The 21,483-nt window shown below is 31.9% G+C and overlaps 1 protein-coding gene across 2 annotated transcripts; it reads right to left on the bottom strand.

The window, feature by feature from the left end:
• Positions 1–1,302: 1,302 nt before the first annotated feature.
• Positions 1,303–21,320, bottom strand: LOC107164517 (legumain-like). Of its 2 annotated transcripts, XM_089216568.1 has the most exons (13): positions 21,199–21,320; positions 20,996–21,141; positions 16,325–16,500; positions 9,609–9,706; positions 8,923–9,004; positions 8,336–8,421; positions 7,285–7,423; positions 7,140–7,209; positions 5,711–5,838; positions 4,707–4,910; positions 4,503–4,619; positions 4,202–4,387; positions 1,303–1,646 (listed from the first exon to the last, which is right to left on the bottom strand). In XM_089216568.1, exons 2-13 carry the CDS (start codon positions 20,997–20,999, stop codon positions 1,509–1,511), a joined length of 1,428 nt encoding a protein of 475 aa, XP_089072694.1. In that variant the 5' UTR covers positions 21,000–21,141; positions 21,199–21,320; the 3' UTR covers positions 1,303–1,508. The 2 variants fall into 2 exon arrangements, with proteins under 2 accessions (XP_089072694.1, XP_015367855.2); XM_015512369.2 differs by having other exon boundaries at positions 20,996–21,224.
• Between the last annotated feature and the right edge of the window lie 163 nt (positions 21,321–21,483).

Here is a 21,483-nt window from a genome sequence, read left to right as displayed (position 1 = left end):
TTATTCAACAATTCCACTTCAGCTTGAGTTAATTTCAAAATTACAGAACTTGAGAAACATGACAGTGGAATTAATTTTATTTTACGGAGTAACAACTAATAAGACGAAACGTTGTTTTTTTTCTTGTTATAGCGTTTCCTAGTGTGCTGATAGCTGGTTTTACAGATCGTGTTTCGTTTTATTAAAAATTCTAAAGCTTCATCAAAGACGTGGCATCAAAGTTTCTTATAGTAATCAACGTGATCAAATAATCTCATCTATAATAATGAGAAAAAATTTCAAATAATGTAATTTGATTATATCTCAATGCCAGAAATTCTGAAATCATCATATAGGTAGGTATTACCGTCAGTCTGCGTAATTACAAATTTCATTGCAACGAAAAACAATTTAATCATGATATAAAAATGTATTATGTCATACAGCAGGAATGTAAGAAAACATTTTTTTATGTCTTTAATATAAAATAATTTAAAAATAAACATACTTTTTAAAAGTTTTTGATAACTCGACATTTTTATTGAGTCGAATTTTTTTTCCCCTCGAACTTCGAGTTACCGAAGTCGGCTGTATAATAATATTTTTGAAAACACTTTGATGTCGTTGGATGATTAATTTTAATAAAGGCAACTATTCAAAAAAAGTTATACTTAAATGATATTTGTTATTTTTTCATTTATAACCATTTTCGTTTGACCATTTTTTGTGTTTTTATATTTATTTATTTAAAAAAATCTTTATATTTCAAATAAAATAAATATTAGTTGGAAAGCAATTTCATTATGTTTAGGTATGTATAGTTGTCTAACATTTATTATTTTGAATTTTCTAATATAATTTTATGCATACTGCAAGCCACAAAATATAGTCATAAGTCATAAATAAAGACTTTTTTATATCAAAATTTTATCTATTACCAATAAATTATAATCATATATAGATCATAGATTTATATTCAGTGAATTTATATTCATCAACCATTACATCCATACCACTGCAACCTTTAACCACTTACCTATGAGGCTATGAACAAAAAAAAAGTTAAATATAAAGTAGGTATAGTCTCTCATGTTAATTAAATCATTTTTTTATCATTTAATACGTATAGTTGCCTATTTGGTTATTTATATATTATATTTATTATATTTTATGTTAAAACAATTTGCCCTTAAAAAGTTGAACATTTTGTTTTCCCTCCTGAAAATATATTTGTCTAATACAGCTCCCGGTTGAAAAAAATTCTGATACCATGCTTGCTGATAATCAAAACCAAAAATGGAAATCTATACATAAACACATAAATATTATTGGTATTTTTATTTCGTTTATATTTAAAAAATATTTTAGATGATCAAAATAAAATATAATTATAGTTTATATAATTTATATACATAATATATATCAATACGTATATTAAAGGTATGGCTCGCACCTTATTGGCTACAAATTACAATCATATAGATAAAGTATACTGCAGTATGCTAAACGTATACACCGTGACCGTGATCCTAATATACGTTTCTTACATTCAATTTTTTCACATTCGAACACGATTCACCGACCAATTTTTCGACCATCTTGTGTATGTGCTTATCGATGACACAAAAGTTTGCAAAAATTGTCAACCGTTCAAAAGCGTAAGTATTCTGTAATCAATAATCATACAAACATGGTGTTATTATAATAATGTACCTATAATTGGAGCACTACATCCCACATCTAAGTCTTGAATACCAACGAATAAAACAAATAATTACTTGTTTGAAATTCAATTTCTAACCGGACCTGTATATTATTTTATACAGGTATCCGGGTCGACGGTAGACGGAGAGAATAGAGATATATTATTCTGACATTATTAAAATAATATTATGTAAACGAAACTACAATACACACACACAAACACACATGAACTGTATCGCATACGTATATGCACGGGGTGTTAAACGTGTACGCAGGGGCGGATTGGCCTATCGGGAAATCGGGATTCTTTCCGATAGGCCGGTTCTTGTGAGGGCTGGCAGGGCCGCTATAATTATTATAATAGAATTACAAAAAAAATTATATTAAAAAATCAAATACCTTCGTAGGTATTATTTTTAATATCTTAAACTATTGCAATTCATACTAGGAATTTTGGTATTTACACTACTTTTCTTTATTAAATGGGTTAGCTGCATTTTTCAAAGAGTCATATCAATGTATGGCTGTTTGGTCAAAAGCTACAAGGTCTGAATGTCTGATGTAAAACATAAGAAACTACAATTAATTGGAGAAACTAGGTGGTGGGTGAAAGAAGAAGCTTTGAAAAAAATGTTTGGTGATTTGAAATCTACTGATTTTTTGTACATTGAGTTATTAGTTTCACTTTATGAAATAGTAACTTCTGAACATTTTTCGGTAGAAATAAGATCCAAAGCTAACAATTTTAAGGAATCAATGTTAAAATATTCCACATTGCTTACAGTCTTTATGTACCTACTACCTAAGAATTTACAAAATTACTTCCCCATTGTCGAAATATCTGCAGACAAATGGAATGGGCTTGCATAAATCTCAACAATTAGTTAATATATACCTCAAGAGTTACCAAAGACCAAAGAATTACAACATATACAAAAAAATGTTGAAAAAAGCAGGTGGATGCATTTATTTTAAATGCTAATAATCAGAGTTCAGATTTTATAGCACTAAAAAGTAAAAATAAATGAAATATGCGCTATAATATGAATAATTTTAATTAAAATGTAATTATTATTAATTTAATTATCTAATTAAGAAACTAAAAATTGACAGTTGTAGAGAAAACTTTTTTTATTAAAATACTTACTGTATAAGACAATATAATATATTATATACAGTTGGAGAAACAATAAAATTTATTTTTTATTTACCTATATAAAAAGATTAGAACATTAAATGAAAGTTTAAATTGAATGTCTATTAGTTAAAAAATATTTAAGGATATTTTCTGTATACATATAATTACAAATTTATTAAGATAAAACTTCAAGTTCAAGTTAGAATAACAGTCTGAACAGGTTAACCTTATTTGACTAACTCAAAACTGTTATAGCTTTAATTATAAGTACCTATTATATAATTTACTAATTTAGGGGTGAAACTAAATCAAATTTGAAACTTGAATAAAATTATACCATTTCTTTTTTCTTTTTTTTTTTGGGGGGGGGGGGTACATTTTCGAGCAGGGCCGGTTTGATCCATATTTCGCGGGCCGAAAAAATTCACCAATCCGCCCCTGCGTGTACGTATATATTATATGGCCACAAATCACAATTCGCAACAAGTAGGTACTGTGTGATTAATTCACTGAACAACGCTCGTTATTTCAAAAACTATTGAAATTTATAAATATAGTTGTGAGTCGTTACAAAACAACATTTTTCTAAGAAAAAATAAAAATATTTTTAATGTTTTTTCTATTACCTATTGTTATTTTTAAGATTTTACTTTTTTTTAATGACATCATACCTGATACCTGTAACTTTTACAGAAGGTACCGTTTGTAGTCTCAACTATAGTCTGTACCGATTTTCTTTTGAAAACAAATCTACCTTTCTGATAAACATATTAAACTCAACAGGTGTTTTAAACATTTTCAAGTCCACGGGTACAACATTTGAGGACTGCTTATAAATACAAATTAAAATTTGTCGTTTTATGAAATAACGTCTAAGGGAGCAATATATCATGACAACTTATTATGGAAGGCATTGGCGTAAATTAGGGGGGTGGCGAGAGGGGGCAACTGTCTTCAAGAAACTGAAAAGATTAATATTTTAAAAAGATTAACTATAGAAAAAAAATGAATTGATTAATCAAAATGTACTTATATTCATTGCCATTTGCCATAATATGCGATATGCCATCGTAATACATCATGATAACAGAATTTAATCTATCCTCATGATATTCATAATTCAGAATGTTTTTATTTAAATAAACCATCATCTTATCAAGGTTCTTCCATCATGTCATTTAATTTTATATTCTACCTACAATAAAGATTTAGCTTAAATAATATTATTATGTTATGCTTTCCAGTTTCCATTGATAAGTATATTTAGTATCTTAATTAATATCTAAATACCAGTATACGGTATATCGACATAAAATAAAATCCCCCCCCCCTCCATAAAAATAGCCCAAGTTACGCCTATGATGGAAGGAATATACGTACTCGAGGCAAAGAAAAGCAGCTCTCCGTGATTTTATTTAGAATACTTCTGTAACACGGGAACATGTCTAACGAGAGGTCTAGATTATTGGGCTTGTAAAAGTCACCGACTCTACTAATGATATCCGGTCTGGCCTTCACTACTTTGGAATAGATTTTCTGGAGTACTTTGTCGATGATCAATCTCATCTAAAACAATAATATAAATATAATATAATATACTCGGATTGGGATTACCGAACACCGGTCCCCGTAAATCGACAAAACGGATAATTAATTTTATTTTGATTATTATTTGAAATACTTTGTTGTTCAAACGTGATTCGGTTATCAAACTGAGCTTCTCCGAGTTAGACAACTCATTGCTCTTCAATTCTTGTTCTACGGAATTTTTACATACGGTTCTACTGGACATTGTGTCCTAAATTTTGCGAACAAATTTATTTAAATATAGTGTGCTCCGTTAATTATCATTTAAACATGTATTAATTATATATTAATATTATACCTTTGGCTCGTTTGTTGTGTTCGTTATTGAGTCGGCTGAAATGTTATTTTTGTTTCGGTTCTTGTAACCAATGAACAAGGAGAGCGGTTCATGGCCAACTTTGAAGTCACCGTACACCATAACGTTGCTTTCGGTGACGTTGGTTCTGACGGCATTGAAGTCAGAGAAAACGGATCTCTTTTTCGTCGAATATTCGGATACCATCTAAGTGACAGTTATAATTTAAATCAATATAGGTATATAATGTTATGATATTATAAGCACAGCGTATAAATACAAGTTTATGTGGTGATTAATATAAAAATTATACGAGGAATCTAAAATAACTGTGTTTTTGTGTTCAATGTATAAGTGTAAGTATCAAAAATGTATACCGTTCAGTTGTCAGTGCAAATGGATCAAGCAGGCGTATAACTAAAAAGTAAAAACGAAAAATTGTTCAGAAAAATGTATTTAAATTACTAATTAATAAATTATGGTAGTTTAAACCAAATGATATGTATTAGGATGCTTAAACCCCAAAAGTCATTATTCTATCTTATCATTCTATCTCCTATAAAAACGATTGGAAAATAATTTTAATATTTTAGGCCTAAAATTTGGTCAATAGAAAACGTTGATGAGTATAATATATATATATATATATATATATATATATATATTATATTTTCCACGAACAGTTTATGTGAACGCAAATCACAGCTCAAGACACCTCACTATACCATATACTTAAAAAAATTACTTATTTCCGTGACGGTTGAAATTAGACTATATTTATCGGAGCATTTGAATTTCTGACTATACCTAATATAGAAATTGATATACGTAATTTATAAAATAATTAAACAATATTTAATTGAACATTTTATAAATTTAAAAGTAAAAAATAATTTAGAATTTTCGTGATTTTCGTGATTTTAAACAATATTCACCAAAAACAGAAAAAAAACTAAGGCGTTTTTTCATTATTGTACAGTGAAATTAAAAACTATGTTACGACATACTGCGTCCCAGTTTTCCATCCACGTGACACTGAACAAATCTCCAAGACATGTCTTATATGGCCCAGATTGAGATCGACAGTAGCATCCATACGAATCTTCCCTGGGCCCTGATGCAGTTATCGCCAAAACTAATTTTAAAAACAGATTTATACTTTTAATTATACATTTGATTAAGGATACGAATTGATATAGTTTAAATTCTAAAATATAAATTTTCCTAATTTACAAAATTGTTTTGTATTTAATTTATCACTCAACTTCCCCAGTTTATTTGAATATAATATAGGTATAATATAAGTAGTTTTTACATTTTTAAAACTTATAATCACTCGTTGACATATTTATTTAAGTAAGCTTGGTACACTTTTTTATTTAACTAGACAGTCAGTACTTATAATATTAATATAAGTTATCAAGTGTAACTAGAATTTTGACTATTGGCCAAGGTGATTTCAGAAATTTTTGAAGACGGCGCTACACCAGCATGTGTTGTCTCCTGGTCTGCGTCTTACAAATAAAAGTAAAACAAAGTAAAATCTGTTTTGTGTGGAGACAAGGCGATTGGGGAATAACTTTATCTATGTCGTCATATAAAATGTTTAAATTAATAAACAAAAAAACTTATAACATATTATATAAATACAGAAAGAGTATAGTTGTCGCCCACGCAAAACGGTTTTTGCTAAATTGTACAATATTGTAAGATGGAAACAACACACGCGAGTGTAGCGTCCTCAAAGAGGGGAAATTTTTGTATTATATTTTATACATATAGATTATATTAGGTCAAATTTAAACTTGTATAGTTTATGACTTATGAGTTATTAAAATATATAAATTATGAAATATGAATAATGGTTCGTGAAAATAGTTTTACAGAAAAATATAAAACAAATGTAACATTGGATATAGCATATATTTTGTTATACTAGGACATTTTTACAAGTTATAAAATATTGATCAACTAAAAACTAATAGCTCATTAATAACTAAAATCTTCAAACCATATATCGTAGACACTATATCTTAAAACAGTTAAAACTCATTATCATGGACCTATTAACCTTAGTACCTACACAAATAGTTAAATAGTATAAAACCTCGTTTAAATTCCTATTTGATGAATTTTCAAATTCAAACAAAAGTCATCAGATTAACAATCTACAGGAGAAACAAAATTATAATTCACAATAAAAAAAAAATGTTATTATCGCTTCAGGATATTAATGATACAAAAAAATCAGAATATTTTGATTAAATTAATTATTAAAATTACATTTTATTACAGTATATTAGATTTAAATGTATTTTGAATAGAAAGAAAAACTAACTAACTCTTAATAAATAATTAAAATAGTTGTTTAATTTATTTGTATCGGAGCAAAAAATAAATAAAAATAGTAACAAAATCCTTAATCTCTGTACTTACCATCTGTGTTGTCACAAAGAATCCCATCAAACATAGAACCTGCCTTACACGCTTCAATGTACATCAACACCTAATCACCGGAATTTAAAAGCATCAATTGAAATATAAAATTGTAAAAAACATTTTGATTTAAAGGAAAAAGTACCATTCTATAACTTGAAGATGCATGCATGGAATTGAGCGCGTCGTTCAGTTGATCAGCGTATAAGATATCGTCTGGAAAACCTAATAATCCTGTGGTACCGTGATCGACGAAATTAATGAAAACTCTATCGCGCGGTCCCCTTTATTGCACAAACAATTTCATAAAAAAATATTTATATAATACACGTAAATATATATAAATGAATACCTATATCTAGTTACACTTTTTCACCAGAAAATAAAAATACTGAAGTTGAAAGTCGAAACATTATTTCGACTATACTTATCGAGTAAAAAAAACACATATCATTGTAAAATCTATAAATTCATAGCTCCGCTAGAGTCTAAAACAGGTATTAACCTGTATAATATACCTAATTATCAGATAATTATATATTTTACGTTATGTTGATCGATACACCGTAAAAGTTATTTTTAGCAAAAACTGCACAGCATCAATACATGTTTGGTTTCACATAGGATTAATAATTATAGTGTGTAGTATGTGAATCGTATGCCTAATCTAAGATCTTTATGTTTTTGAATTATATCTGAACGACCAAATAACGAATCTGGAATTCTGAAATCGTGATAATTTATAAATTATTATTACGACAGATATCATAGAAAGTAGGTAAATAGTAGATTAATGCATTTGTCATTGTTATAATTTGTATACTATTTAGTATTTACGTTTCACAGTGCAGTAATTGATTTAAGAGTTATTTTACGCTGTTTATGATTTTATACTTTTCTTTTTCTTTTCTTCGAATGTAGCCATCAGTATTTATCATAAGCAGTGTATGTGATATAAAAATCATATTCTAACTTCTAACAAGAAAACTCTAAACCTAGGCTCGTAAAAAAATTACACCCTTTAAAATTGTACAGCCGGTGATTCCTGTCCTCACTCCTCTAGTTTCACTACTGACTGTATTGATCTCCTCTGAACCCCTATAGAAAAATGTATTTTCTCCGAAGACGTGTCTTTACTTTTTAATTAAACATCATCCTAATTGAAGACGTTTACATAATATTACGAGTATACTAACCCTTCAATTACTTTTCCAGTTCCAATAGACTGCATGGCTATTTTGTCACCAGTGATGATCTTCAAGAAATTTGTGCTGTTTACGTCCTAATTTAGGAATAAAATGATTAAGCTGTATATTATAGCTAATGAAACTGCATTATGTATATAATATAATTATATTATATTTATATATCTAACTATATTTATTTCAAATAAATTTATAAAATTGAACAAATGAAAATCCGATCTAAAAATGTTTTCTATGTATAATGTTATGTATAACTTAAGACTTTTTTTAAAATATAAAAATATTTTATCTATTTTAATATGTATGTTTAGCTGCGATATACGCATGGACTTGAGAGTCATACTACCATCTGTGTCGGTGACAGCAGTTTAATATCCGGACATATTACGTATAATATATTTATACGAAAACGTAAATATCCAATATCAGTAAGATCAATAACGGAAACGCAACAGCCAAAATCATGATGACACTTTATGTAGTTGAAAAATCAAATCTTACGATCTTGGAGGTTCGCATTATCGTATATTCAGCTGCAGTTTTGCATTCATGGCCGAATAACGAGAAAAATATCTTACCGTCCCCTTGTAGTCGATAACAACTCCTTTGTACACATCCTTTCCGTCGGGTTGATTAACTATTATTCCTGGCGTGGGATTCCTGTGGTAAAATTCCAATGAAAATGTAAATAAGCAATGAAAACTCGAGACAAAATAATCACAGTGAAATACCAGTTCACAGTTGTGGGTAGAGGAGTTAAATATGCATTTCCCTTCTCTCACGAATGAATGCACAATGTACTCTGACCATCCTCAATTAATAATCATGAGTAGGTAGGTGGTGGAATTATATACACTTAAACGAAAAAAATATTTAAATATGCACCTATATTCAATGTGCGCTTATATACGAACTACGAAAGTATTTAAATTATACCATTAAAATTCCCCAAATATTAATTCAAATAAAATTTTTCGTATACCTTAACATCAAATTCAGTTATAGAAACTTAAAAACTAAATTCAAACTAGGTACGACTTGACCTACATTTAGTTAACTAATTACGCCCCTGTTAAGTCTATGTGTTTAACAATAAAATAATACATAAATAATTAATACTTCTAATAAAATATAGTTGTATAATATTACATTTAAAACCTACAGTAAAACCCAAACCCTAAACCCATCAGTACCAACCGAAAATACAGCTAATGACCTCAGTTGCCGAAGATTAAAAATAATATTCATTAATTAAAATATTAACCTTGGGTTGTTCGCAATGTCATCCACCATCATCGTAATGATATTTTCTTTCGGTATTCCGTTTTTTCGAACTATTTGGTATGCATGACATATGTCCGCCTAAGACAGTACATAATACATTATTACATAATTTAATATAATATTCTATAATCTATATAAACGATTTTGAGCGTATAGGACAATCTTAGTAATATATTTTCAAACTGTGTGGAGTTAAACATTTCTAGGGAAAAATAAATAAAATGAATACATATTTTTTTATATAGATAATGCAATGTGCACACTCATAGATTACATTAGGTCAGTGGTGTGGCCTGGGGAGGTGGTTTGGGCGCTTAAACCCCAATGACATTTTTTCACCTGATAAATGTACTTATTTTTCATATACGAAAACTGTAAAAATTGGTTAGTGTACACTTAACCCCCCTCCTCATTTCAAAATTCTGGCTACGTTACTATACTGGGTACCTACATAATTTAAAAAATAGAAGGACATCAGTGCTTATAAATTCTAAACATACTAATAATTTATGTAAACATTTTTCAAAATTACAACCATAGATGTATTTTTTACGGAGGTACTAACAATATGACTTATAAGTTATAATGGTACCAAAAAGTGGTAATGTCTGGTTTTTTTTGTTATGGTGTGAACAATGGATAAATGTAGAAAAAACCCACTAAATTATGGATATTTTAGATGCATGTGATATGGATTTTCACTCAAATACTAATAATTTCCTGTTGAAAATGTTGGCGACTACTAATTTCTATAGTAACAGTAGCAAATAGAGCGTTTCTTTTCAATAACGCTTAAAATAATATATAAATATATAATATAAACAACTTTTAATCTTTTGTCAGTACACTAGGAAGTGTGTATCTCTATTTTATATAGATGAAGTATTATTGAATACACTGGCCAAAATCAAAAAATTTATATCAAGTACATTAGGTACTTATATTATATAACAGCCAACAGAGTGGCCAACGTGCGTACGCATGTCATGATCCTGTCCAAGAGACATTAGTTAAAAATGATTAGATTGTATTGCATTATAGTCATAGGCGTGCACAAGTGGTATGCAGGAGTTCAGGGTATGCATCTGCATACCTGAAGCTCTTTGAGTGGCGAAAATCGATAATAGAAAAAAACATTTTTTTTTTTTGCGTGAGAAAAATAATTAATACGTATATTAAAATATTTATAATGATAAGAAATATGATTTAAAATTGAAAATGAGAGAAATTAAATCAGACTAACGGCAGTGACAACGTTTGATTCACGTATAAAATCATAATAAGGTGATTGCTATGCCAACCACCATCCGACGTATAAACATACCTATGACCAAGTGCTATTAGCAAATTGAAACATCCAATTATTAGTTATTAACTACTGTTAACCCCCCCAAGATTGGCCAGACTGCTGTCGGTAACATTTGGCCCTGTACGATGACAGGCCGGCTAATTAGTTAGTTGTGAACCAGATGTTGTCTGTGCTGTGTGTCTCTCTGTCGGCTTGTGCGAAGTGCGAGGCCGAAGAGTGACCATTGTTTTAATAAAAGTTATTAATTCTAAACGAAGTGTGTTGTTGTTATTTTATTTAACTAGTAAGTGTTTTGGCGATTGAAGAAGAGGCGATAACATAAGTCAGAAGTGGGATTAGATCTGAAGTGCGTAGTGCCGAAACGTGAAGTGTGACGGGTCACGTAACTGGTAATAACGTCGAGTTCGTTATTGTGGTTGACGGGTACGCCAAGGAGATTGAAAACGTTACCAGTTAATTGCGTGTCCACGTATCATTTTTGTGTCGTTGTTGTTGTTGTTATTGTTGATAACGTTCAACATGATGGGTGATAAGAACGCGAGTTCTGCAGTACCACAGGCACCAACTTATAATGAACTTTTCGCGCTTGTTGAGACCCTTCGACAACAGGTAGCCGCTATGGTAGTGTCGAGTAAGGAAACCTCGAACGCGGATGTGGCTATTGACAATCGCGTCAATCTGTGATGATTTTCGGGTGTTGCCAGATCTTGACAAAACCGTCGGTACCTTCGATGGACGTGAGTCTACCCATGCGTCGGCCGATTGGTTAGCCTCCGTCGAAGGGATCGCCGATTTAAACTGTAGGCCGTTCGCTTATCGCATTCAGTTCGTGCGTGCGAACGTGCAAGGAGTCACCCGTGATTGATTTGTCGGTCGATTGTTCGTAGATTGGTCAGATTTTAAAAGGCAGTTCAGTGCAACGTTCGTCCGTACCGTCCGAATGTCCGATCGCTGGGACGCTTTACGTACGCGACGCCAGCTGAAGGACGAACACTGTATGGATTATTTACAAGCCAAAGTCAGGTTGTGTCGTGACTTACTTATTTCGTTCGATGAAATACGGGACCACGTCATACAAGGATTGTACTCAAAAGAAGTCACCATGTATGCGATGAGTAGGACACACCGAGATGAAAACGAGTTGCTGACAGACCTCTTGGATTGGGAGAGAATGCACGCGTTGCGGAACGCCGCAAGACCGGCACAGGTAAAATCCAGGAAACTGTCAAAATTGTTGAGCCTCGACGTAGTCGGCCTGCTGCTGCTAGCAGTGACGAGAAGAAGTCATGGAGACGGATGGCGCCTGTTGCAGGAAAACCTGAGGAAGTCCAGGGAAAAGTTAGCGACGACGTTGAGCACGGCAGCTGTTTTTACTGCCATAAGATCGAACACCTGTCCGTGATTGTCAAGTGAGACGAAAATCTATTACGTGTTACCATTGTGGCGTGGCCGGACATTTGAAGTCAAACTGTCCAGACTTAGCACAAGTAAATGCCGTGTCAGGGGGCGGCGTGCTGAAGATAAATCCTAACCTGAAGGTTGGAGTGATCAATGGACAGCGCCCTAATAAACACTGGGAGTTCGTGTACACTCCTAAAATCCACAGTAGCTGTTAAGAGCGGATTGGGGATACGACCGTCCGAAAAGCGATTATACGGTGTGAGTAGCACAATCGTCCCATCGCTAGAAGCCGTCGGCGAATCTACCATTGAAATTATTATCGATGGGGTCAACGCAGGACCGGTAGGCGTCCTTGTGGTACCTGATGGGGCTCAGAGGCCTGACGTTATAGTTGGATGGAATTGGCTGGACTCGTCGACCGTTACTTACCGTAAGGTTGGTCATGATTTGATTATTGAAAAAGTATCTTCTGCCAACGAGCTAGTGGAGCCTTCGGTAATGACGCTGGGGAATGAATTTGATGTACTGTACGAGGTCGATGAAGAAGATGTTGATACAATGGTACCGCTTGTCCTGGAAGATTTTAAATTCATAGCTGAAGATGCCAGCTCGGTAGAGCGCGAAGAGCTAATGAATCTGGTCAACGAGTACCGTGGGTGTTTCGCCAAGGTACTGTTGGAGCTAGGATGCACACCACTGATGACCATGGACGTTAACGAAGTGCCTGGGAGCAGGCCCATGGTGTGTAGGCCTTACAAGACGTCGGCTGAAGACCGGAAGGAAATCGCCGAGATTGTCGGAAAGTGGAAGAAATGTGGTGTAGTAGAAGAAACGCAGTCGCCATACACCAGCCCAGTTTTACTTGTAAAGCAAAGTGGTGGTAAACACAGGTTGTGCGTCGACTATAGGCGATTGAACAAACAAATCCTACGACACCATTTTCCTCTGCCTGATATGGGTGAACAACTGGAGTCACTAGCCACGGCCAGCTTGTTCGCTCAGCTCGACCTGGCGAGTGGGTATCTGCAGATACCACTCACTCCTGAAGCAGCTGCAAAGACTACTTTCATCACTGCGGACACCACAGGACAGTTTTCACGGATGCCCTTCGGGTTATCGGGTGCCGTAGCCGAGTTCACTAGATTAATGCACGTGATGCTGGGGCCGCTCAGAGGTGATGTGGTTCGAAACTATCTAGATGATATGATTGTAGATACCGTAGGTTGGTCGGACATGTTGTTCAAACTGCGTCGTTTTTGACAGGCTGAGTTGTGCCAATTTGACACTCAAGCCGTCCAAGTGCTCGTTTGGAACCAAACGCATTGCATTTTTGGGGTTTGACGTTGAAGGTGGAATGATACAACCTGGAGAGGAAAAGACTCGCTGTATCGCTAAGTATCCGGAACCTAGTGATGCTCACGCGGAAGAAGATTTTTGGGTCTTACAGGGTTCTTTAGGCGATTCGTAAAGAATTATTCGAAGATAGCCAAACCACTGACAAGGCTTACAAAGAAGGATGTAAGGTTCGAGTGGAGTCCAGAAGCCGAAGAAGCTTTTCTGACCATGAAAAGGTTATTAACCGGACCACCAATCCAAGCCATGTTCAACCCCAAGTCCGGAGTGATAGAGTTACACACGGATGCGAGTGCGGTGGGCCTTGGGGCAATGTTGATGTAAGCCAGTAAGGAAAGTGAGCCCTTACACTTAGTCTATTGTGCTAATCGAACAACGGGTGAAGCCGAGTCCAGGTACCATTCGAGCAAACTGGAGCTGATGTGCATCGTCTGGGCTGTACGCAAGTTGAGGCAGTTCCTGTTGGGAGTGCGATTTACTGTGAATACTGATTGTCAAGTACTAGTGTACTTAAATTCGTCCAGAGGCACTAGTTCTCAGATAGCACGTTGGCACGACTCCCTACAAAAGTTTGACTTCGCAGTGAAATACAGGCCAGGGGTACGAATGGGCCATTTGGATGCACTTTCACGTGCACCAATGAAGTCGGAGGAAGGAGTGTTTGATGAACAACTGGATGTCTGTGTGGTACTCACTCTGGAAGAGAGGGTGCGGATGTGTCAAGCTTCTGATGCAGAGCTCTTAGATATCAAGAAAAAGGTTGAAGCGGAACAAGTGAGTGGAGGTGCTGGGATTCTGAGTGACTACGAGGTAGAAGACGGACTGTTGTATCGCAGATTCCATGGCAAGCTGCTATTCGTCTTCCTTGATCACCACTTGTGTCGACTTGGAGCTCCTGAAGGTCTAGAACGACCTGAATAGCAGTGAGAGTTAGGTGACCAGGAAGACCCCTTTTGACACATACATGGGTACAGGCTGCACTGAAGGTGACTGGGAAGTGCCTGAGGTGCTGCGGTTGGAGGTAAAGAAGCAGATGGAGGATGCAAAAGCAAAGGTTAAGGCGAGGTACGATCAACATAGGCATGACAACACCAGGTACGCCGTAGGAGAAGTTGTGGTAATGAGACGTGCTCCAACCTCTACGGGAGAGTCCACCAAGCTCCAAGACCGTTATAAGGGGCCTCTGGTAATAACAGAAGTCCTGTCTGGTGATGCGTACCGAGTTTAGCCACTAGAAGAAGGAGAGCGTACTCAACTACTGCGTCTGAAGAGGGTGATCGAATTGTTGACTATGACCAGGTGGAAGAGGACGGAACCGAAGAGGCTGAGGGTGAATCTGTTCAGAAGGAGAGTAGACCTTAACGGCAGCGGAAGCCGTCGGTGTGGGCAAAGGATTATGAGAACTAATAATTATAAATATTGAAATGCTGTTAAATTTTTCTATTTCTCTATGTCAGTTTGTACAGTATGTTCCTTTAGAACTTTAAGTGTTAAAAATATTGTAATGTTGTTAAATTTTTCTGTTTTTTTCTATGTCAGTTTGTACTGTATATTTCTTTTAGAACTTTAAGTGTTAAGAATATTGAAATAATGTCAATTTTCCTATTTTTATATGCAAGTTATGCAACTAACACGTTAAGAGTTCAAATATATTATAATAAGATGTTGTTTTATTTTTATTTTTAAATAAGTTTTTATTACAGTTATTAAGTAAGAATAACTTACCGCTGTGAAGTTAAGGAAAATTAAATTTGAATTGTTAAATGTTAAGTCTGTTGAGGACAACAGTAAGGTCAGGGCTGGTCGAGTGTTAACCCCACAAGGTTGGCCAGACTTCTATCGGTAACATTTGGCCCTGTACGGTGACACTGTGACAGGCCGGCTAATTAGTTGTGAACCAGACGTTGTCTGTGCTGTGTGTCTCTTTGTCAGCTTGAGCGAAGTGCGAAGCCGAAGAGTGGCCATTGTTTTAATAAAAGTTATTAATTCTAAACGAAGTGTGTTGTTCTTATTTTATTTAACCAGTAAGTGTTTTGGCGATTGAAGAAGAGGCGATAACACTACTAAGTATTTGCGAAATATATACTTTTGTTATTTTTCATGATATTTGTTACAATATTTTTGTAATTAAACTATAAGACTTTTCAATATTTGTGAATTGTGTAGGTAGTAGGTACCTATATAAATTATCAGAATTTTACATGATTAAAATAACTTTATTCAGGGCACATCTGTGGCAACTTTTGCATACCCTGAAAAAGAGGCTATGATTATAGTTACCTATTAAAAATAAAACTAATAAAAAGTGTTATATATTAATCATGTAAAAAAATAAAAATAAAAGTAATATTCAACATTAATTAGACCTTCCTCCTCAAAAAAAGAATGATAAAAGCAATATGCAATAACAATAATAACAATAATGAAATAAAATACTGGTTATGTGACTGATACCAAAATATACCAAATATATATACCAATGGTATTACTATATTATAAAGGTATTAGGTATTAATGTCTATAATATATTAATGTATAATATACACTGCTGTCAAATCAATACCACTATATTACCTATTAAACTAAATAATTTACACTTTCGATAAACTATAGTAATAAATATTTTTCGAGACCTGATGTCTGTAATTACGCCATCCATCCGAACCGGCTACCAAAACTACCCACTTCTTGCCATCGAAAAAATTATTTACACTTTCCGAATCGGTGAACTGTTTCCTGTAACTGTATGGCGCGTGAAAAGCAGATGATCCAATTGAAAATAATGCTAGTGATACGAAATTTAAAATTCCTGTAATAAAACAAATATCATCAGAGGTTAAAGTGGGAAAAAATTCCAGAGGGAAGTTATGTCTCCATATAGTTTTAAGCGTTCCATATATAATTTTATGTATAATGTCTAATGTATAAAATCCTAATTTGTTAAAGGGGACGCTTTTTAACCGCCGTTCAGAGGCAAGGGGACTGAGTCTTCCTGCGTCCCTCCCACTTTAAGTCTTTAACCCCTGAATATCATAGATTTATTTATTTTATGTTAATACACATAATTCGAAAAAATGTATTAGTTTATTTCTTTTAAAAATCAAACAAAACTATGCCTATTATTTAAAAATGTATTAAGTAAACGGGATATTTTTAATTTTAGATTTTAAGTGGAACGAACGATGAATGTTTTGGTTTTACATTTTTACAATTATGCCTGTTATTTCATTATTTGTTTATGCCAATTATTAGATACCGGAAAGATTAAAAATACTTCAATTTTTAACTATGAGGAATTGAGGACCTGTTGAAAATTTTATCATGTTGGTATCTATTTAGGTAAATCAACGATCGAAAATATTTTCGAGTAGGTACTTTTGAAGTTATTGGTAAAACAAAAACTTAATTTTTTTGCAACACCATTTATTTCCTTAATAATCATGCTTTTAATTAGAATTTAAAAATATATATTTATAATACCTTAATTTTTTATTTAATATTAATATAAATATTTTAAATTAAAAATAATAAGATTTTAGATTCTGAGTGGATCGATGAATGTGTTGATTTTACCATGATGTGTTTTTTTTTTGCGTCTGTCATCACGTTTTGGGGCAGTAAGGTGCTTCGACTTTTGACTTCAGTACCTCGATCAGAAAGTAAATCTAGTTGGTACTTAGGTCAAAAGTGAAAAACTAATAGGTACATTTCAAAATAATCGAGAAAAACAACCTAATAATTAAGGGAAAAACGGGAAATTTTACGCACACTCATTTTTCGACAAAATCGATTTTGATATTTGATGTAACTTTAAAAAAAATTACCATAGATACATGAAAATTTTCACCAAATGTTTATATAGGTATATTCTATCTATCATAAAATTTTCAAAAATGTTCGACTTAAGTTGAACTATTCATAGGCATTTGAAATTTTCGAACATTATTAGTTTTTTTAAAATTAATATCGATAAAAATTTATTTGTTAGACAGAAAAGCTTGAAAATTTAAAACAAGGCTCTTAACATATTGTTACAATAGCAGTTGAAAAATAAAATAAATTCATAGTCACTTTTTTTTTATAAGCATTCAAAGTTTGAATTTTGACAAAACACGTAAAAATCACGAAAATTCACAAATTATTTTAAGCTATAAATTCATAAAAAATTTTCTTTTTAAATCTAAGATTTGAAAATTTAATACAAGATTCCTTACAAGTTTTTCAATCTTTATCACAAAAAAAAAATTCCACCGGAAATTCAAATTAAATTTTTATGAGCATTTGAAATTTAAATTTTTACAACATTGGATTTTCACTTTTAGCGATTTCCTTATTTTGGTGTAACTCTGAAACAAATGACCGCAGATACTTGTAATTTTGACTGAATGTTTATATAGGCATTTTATATATTTGATAAAATTTTCAAAATATTTAAATTTTTTTTGAGCTGTTTACTGACATTTTAATATTTCAACATTTTTGGTTTTTTCTTCTATTATAAAAATTTATTTGTAGGGGTAGAAAAGCTTGAAAATTTAATAAAAGGCTTCTAACACATTTTAACAATAGCAGTTAAAAAATATTAAAAATACATAGGCACGATTCTTTGTTATAAGCATTTAAAGTTAAAATTTTGACAAAATACGTAAAAATTACGGCAATGTTCAAATTATCTTATTATATTGTTGTAAAAACTTCATACAAATTATAATTGTAATACTTAATACTTATAAATTTAACACTAGATTTATCATACGCTTACATTAATAAAAATTGAAAAAAAATTAGCATACACCAACATATATTATAAATAAGCGATTGAAGTTCAAATTTTGATATCATTAATTTATATAATAACGGTTTATATTATATTCTCAAATAATTATTTAGTTAATTTATTATCATTTGTAATATATATATTGTATAGGTAATAGCTTGAAATATTATTTCTTCTATTACAATTTTTTATACCTGTGCAATGGCATTTAAAAAATATTTAGGCTTATAGTATTAAGTTAATTAAAGGCATTTGAAATTTTGAAATTTTGAGTTTTTTTTTCTCTTTCTATAAATGTTGATAGAAAAAAAATGAATGCTCAAAAATTTAACATTGTGATCCTTTTAAATTTAAATCATACTTACATACTACATAGACCTCAAAATGTCAAAATACATATTATGAACATCTAGTACCTATTTTGTATTTACATTTCAAGTTAAATTGTTGGCCAAATTTAATATTTAAACAAATATTAACTATAATTTGATGTTATCTTATTGTGCCTAAGGACTTGAAACTCTTACCATTATTAGGTACCTACATATATTATTATTTATTTATTATAAAATGATATTTTCAAAATATTTAGACTAATTTTAAGAACTGAATTAGACTCGTTGTGACTCAACACACTCGACAACTATATAATATGTAGCAGAGCCACTTTCTTTGGTTTTCCTGTGTAGATAATATAGATATGTACTCAAAACAAAATTAAAATTATGATATAGAAAACCTGTTTTTATTTATTGTATTTGCAGTGGTTTCGAAAACATACTTATAAGTTATAACTTATAAGTATTTCTTGCAAGACAAAGATATTTTGATATATGGCGAAACTTTGCAGGGTTTTTAACTAACCATTTATGGACATGTGGCGGCATCCTCTCAAACAAAACTAACTAATAATTAATATTACTTAAATGTGTGTTCAATCAGTCTATAAAAGAGCTTTGATAAATTAATTTCGATACTTGTATAATCAGTATTATATTATCATTGTCGTGTTATATAGTATATATGCACTGGATTAATAGGATTGAGCAACCAATCACTCTCTTCCATTACGTGACGGTCGCATTTTATTTTTCTTAGATGAAAACCAGACCAACTTTATATTGTTGTAACCGTCGTCTAAAATCAATATGATCCTAAATAAAGTATAATTTAATTTAACGTTGTGCTCGGTTTCAATGTGTCAGAGCGCGTAGGTCCTATCATACGATATTACATAAATGTTGAGATTTGATGAGCTCGGTAAATGTTATGGATAAAAATAAATTTATGTTAAATTTATTGACATTTTTTCGCCTTTTTCAAAATCTTGTGACACCCTAATTTTTAATGTCTTAACATTCGTAGTAACTACATTTATCTAGGTAAAATTATTTAGGTAGTATTATTTTATGACTATATACATATTATACAGTCATACAAATAGTGGATAGATACATAGCCTATAGACTATAATAACCTACCAGCTACTGTAAATAAAATGTACTGTAAAATGTAAATCACACGGAAACATTTAGAAAAATAAAACACTGCTACTGTATTAAAACGGTGAGTGATCAATGTTACGTGTAATCTATAACATTACTTACTTATTGCCACGGCTTGAAATTATTTATTTATAAGATAAAAATGGATGTACGTTGATATTAAACTTATATTATTTTATACAAATTTAATAGCTTATTTTATGAATCACTTTTGGTTCAGAATGAAACAAGTAGTTTTAGTGCAAGTGATGATTAAAGATGAGCTTTTTACTTAGAATAATAACTAAGGGCTAAGGCATACACTAAAACTATAAAAAAATTATTGAAATCGTAATATCTTTGTAGGTGACTGCATAGTATACTTGCAGTGGTTGTTTAAAATATTTAATAAATTCAATTCATAAAACATTTAGAGAGTATAAAAATTGATCACGAATCATATCTATAGTTTATCTGAAGTTAGTGAGAATTAGTAAAAAAAAATACACCTAAAATAATGTTTAAAATGTATCTGCCGAATTTTAATGTTTTTAACGTCGCCGAAAAATATAATAGGTTTACCTACCTTTAAACATAACGTGGGCCCGATATTTATACCTATACAGAGTGTATCAATATATAAGTTTATTAAGTTTCAATGGTCAATGTGTTATTCTATACTTAATATACTTGATACCTATTACCAATAAAGTATATCCATTATCCAATAAATGTATATTTTCTACACTCTAACATAGTGCATGCACACACACGCCACACGAAGTACCTACACGAGTGCTCGGAGTGGAATTATTTAGTTCTAAACGCGTAAGTGCAAAACTGAATCTTAACGTCCAAGTTTATTTTACAATTTTTTTACTATTGGTTAGTTGCATATTATAATATTATTATGTTTTTAATTAGGTAGGTAAATTATCTAATTAAACTTAACGCTGCTTGGGATTGCACTGGATTTCAGGTAGGTATAATTATATTGCATTTGTGCGGCTCTAAGCCATTAAATGTCTTGATAAAAAACTCACCCATGTCGTCGTCGGAGCCGCAATCGCCTTGTTTACTCGATGTCTGACGATAATACGTAAATTATAATTTATGATATTAAAATATTGTTGGATAGATATACCGATGCGGTCTCTCGCTCCAGTTGCGGCGGCGCGGGATCAAACTACTAAATAATAATCGGCGACATATAGTTATTAATTATTATAAACAGTTTACAACATACAATAATATACGTCTTTGTAGTTTGTACACCTACAATGTCGTTGCCAGTCGTCCGGACGCGCCTATATATACAATGTTATACATACGTATTTGTAAATAGATATAATTATCTGGTATGAGTACAGATAATAATGCGAGTAGCATAATGATATAATATTATACCGTAAAGCTGTTGTAGATCGGCTGAAGAGCGTTTCGCAACATTAAAATAATATACTAAACTGTGTTGTTATAATAATATTTTCAACGAATACGACGATAATTGAAATAAAAACCGCCTATAATA

Source organism: Diuraphis noxia, unplaced genomic scaffold, assembly GCF_037042655.1.
Source record: "Diuraphis noxia isolate RWA-SAM2 unplaced genomic scaffold, SU_Dnox_SAM2 contig0001, whole genome shotgun sequence".
Lineage (NCBI taxonomy): Eukaryota > Metazoa > Arthropoda > Insecta > Hemiptera > Aphididae > Diuraphis > Diuraphis noxia.
Note: the sequence above shows the minus strand (reverse complement) of the source record. Positions and strands in the feature narration are given on the sequence as shown.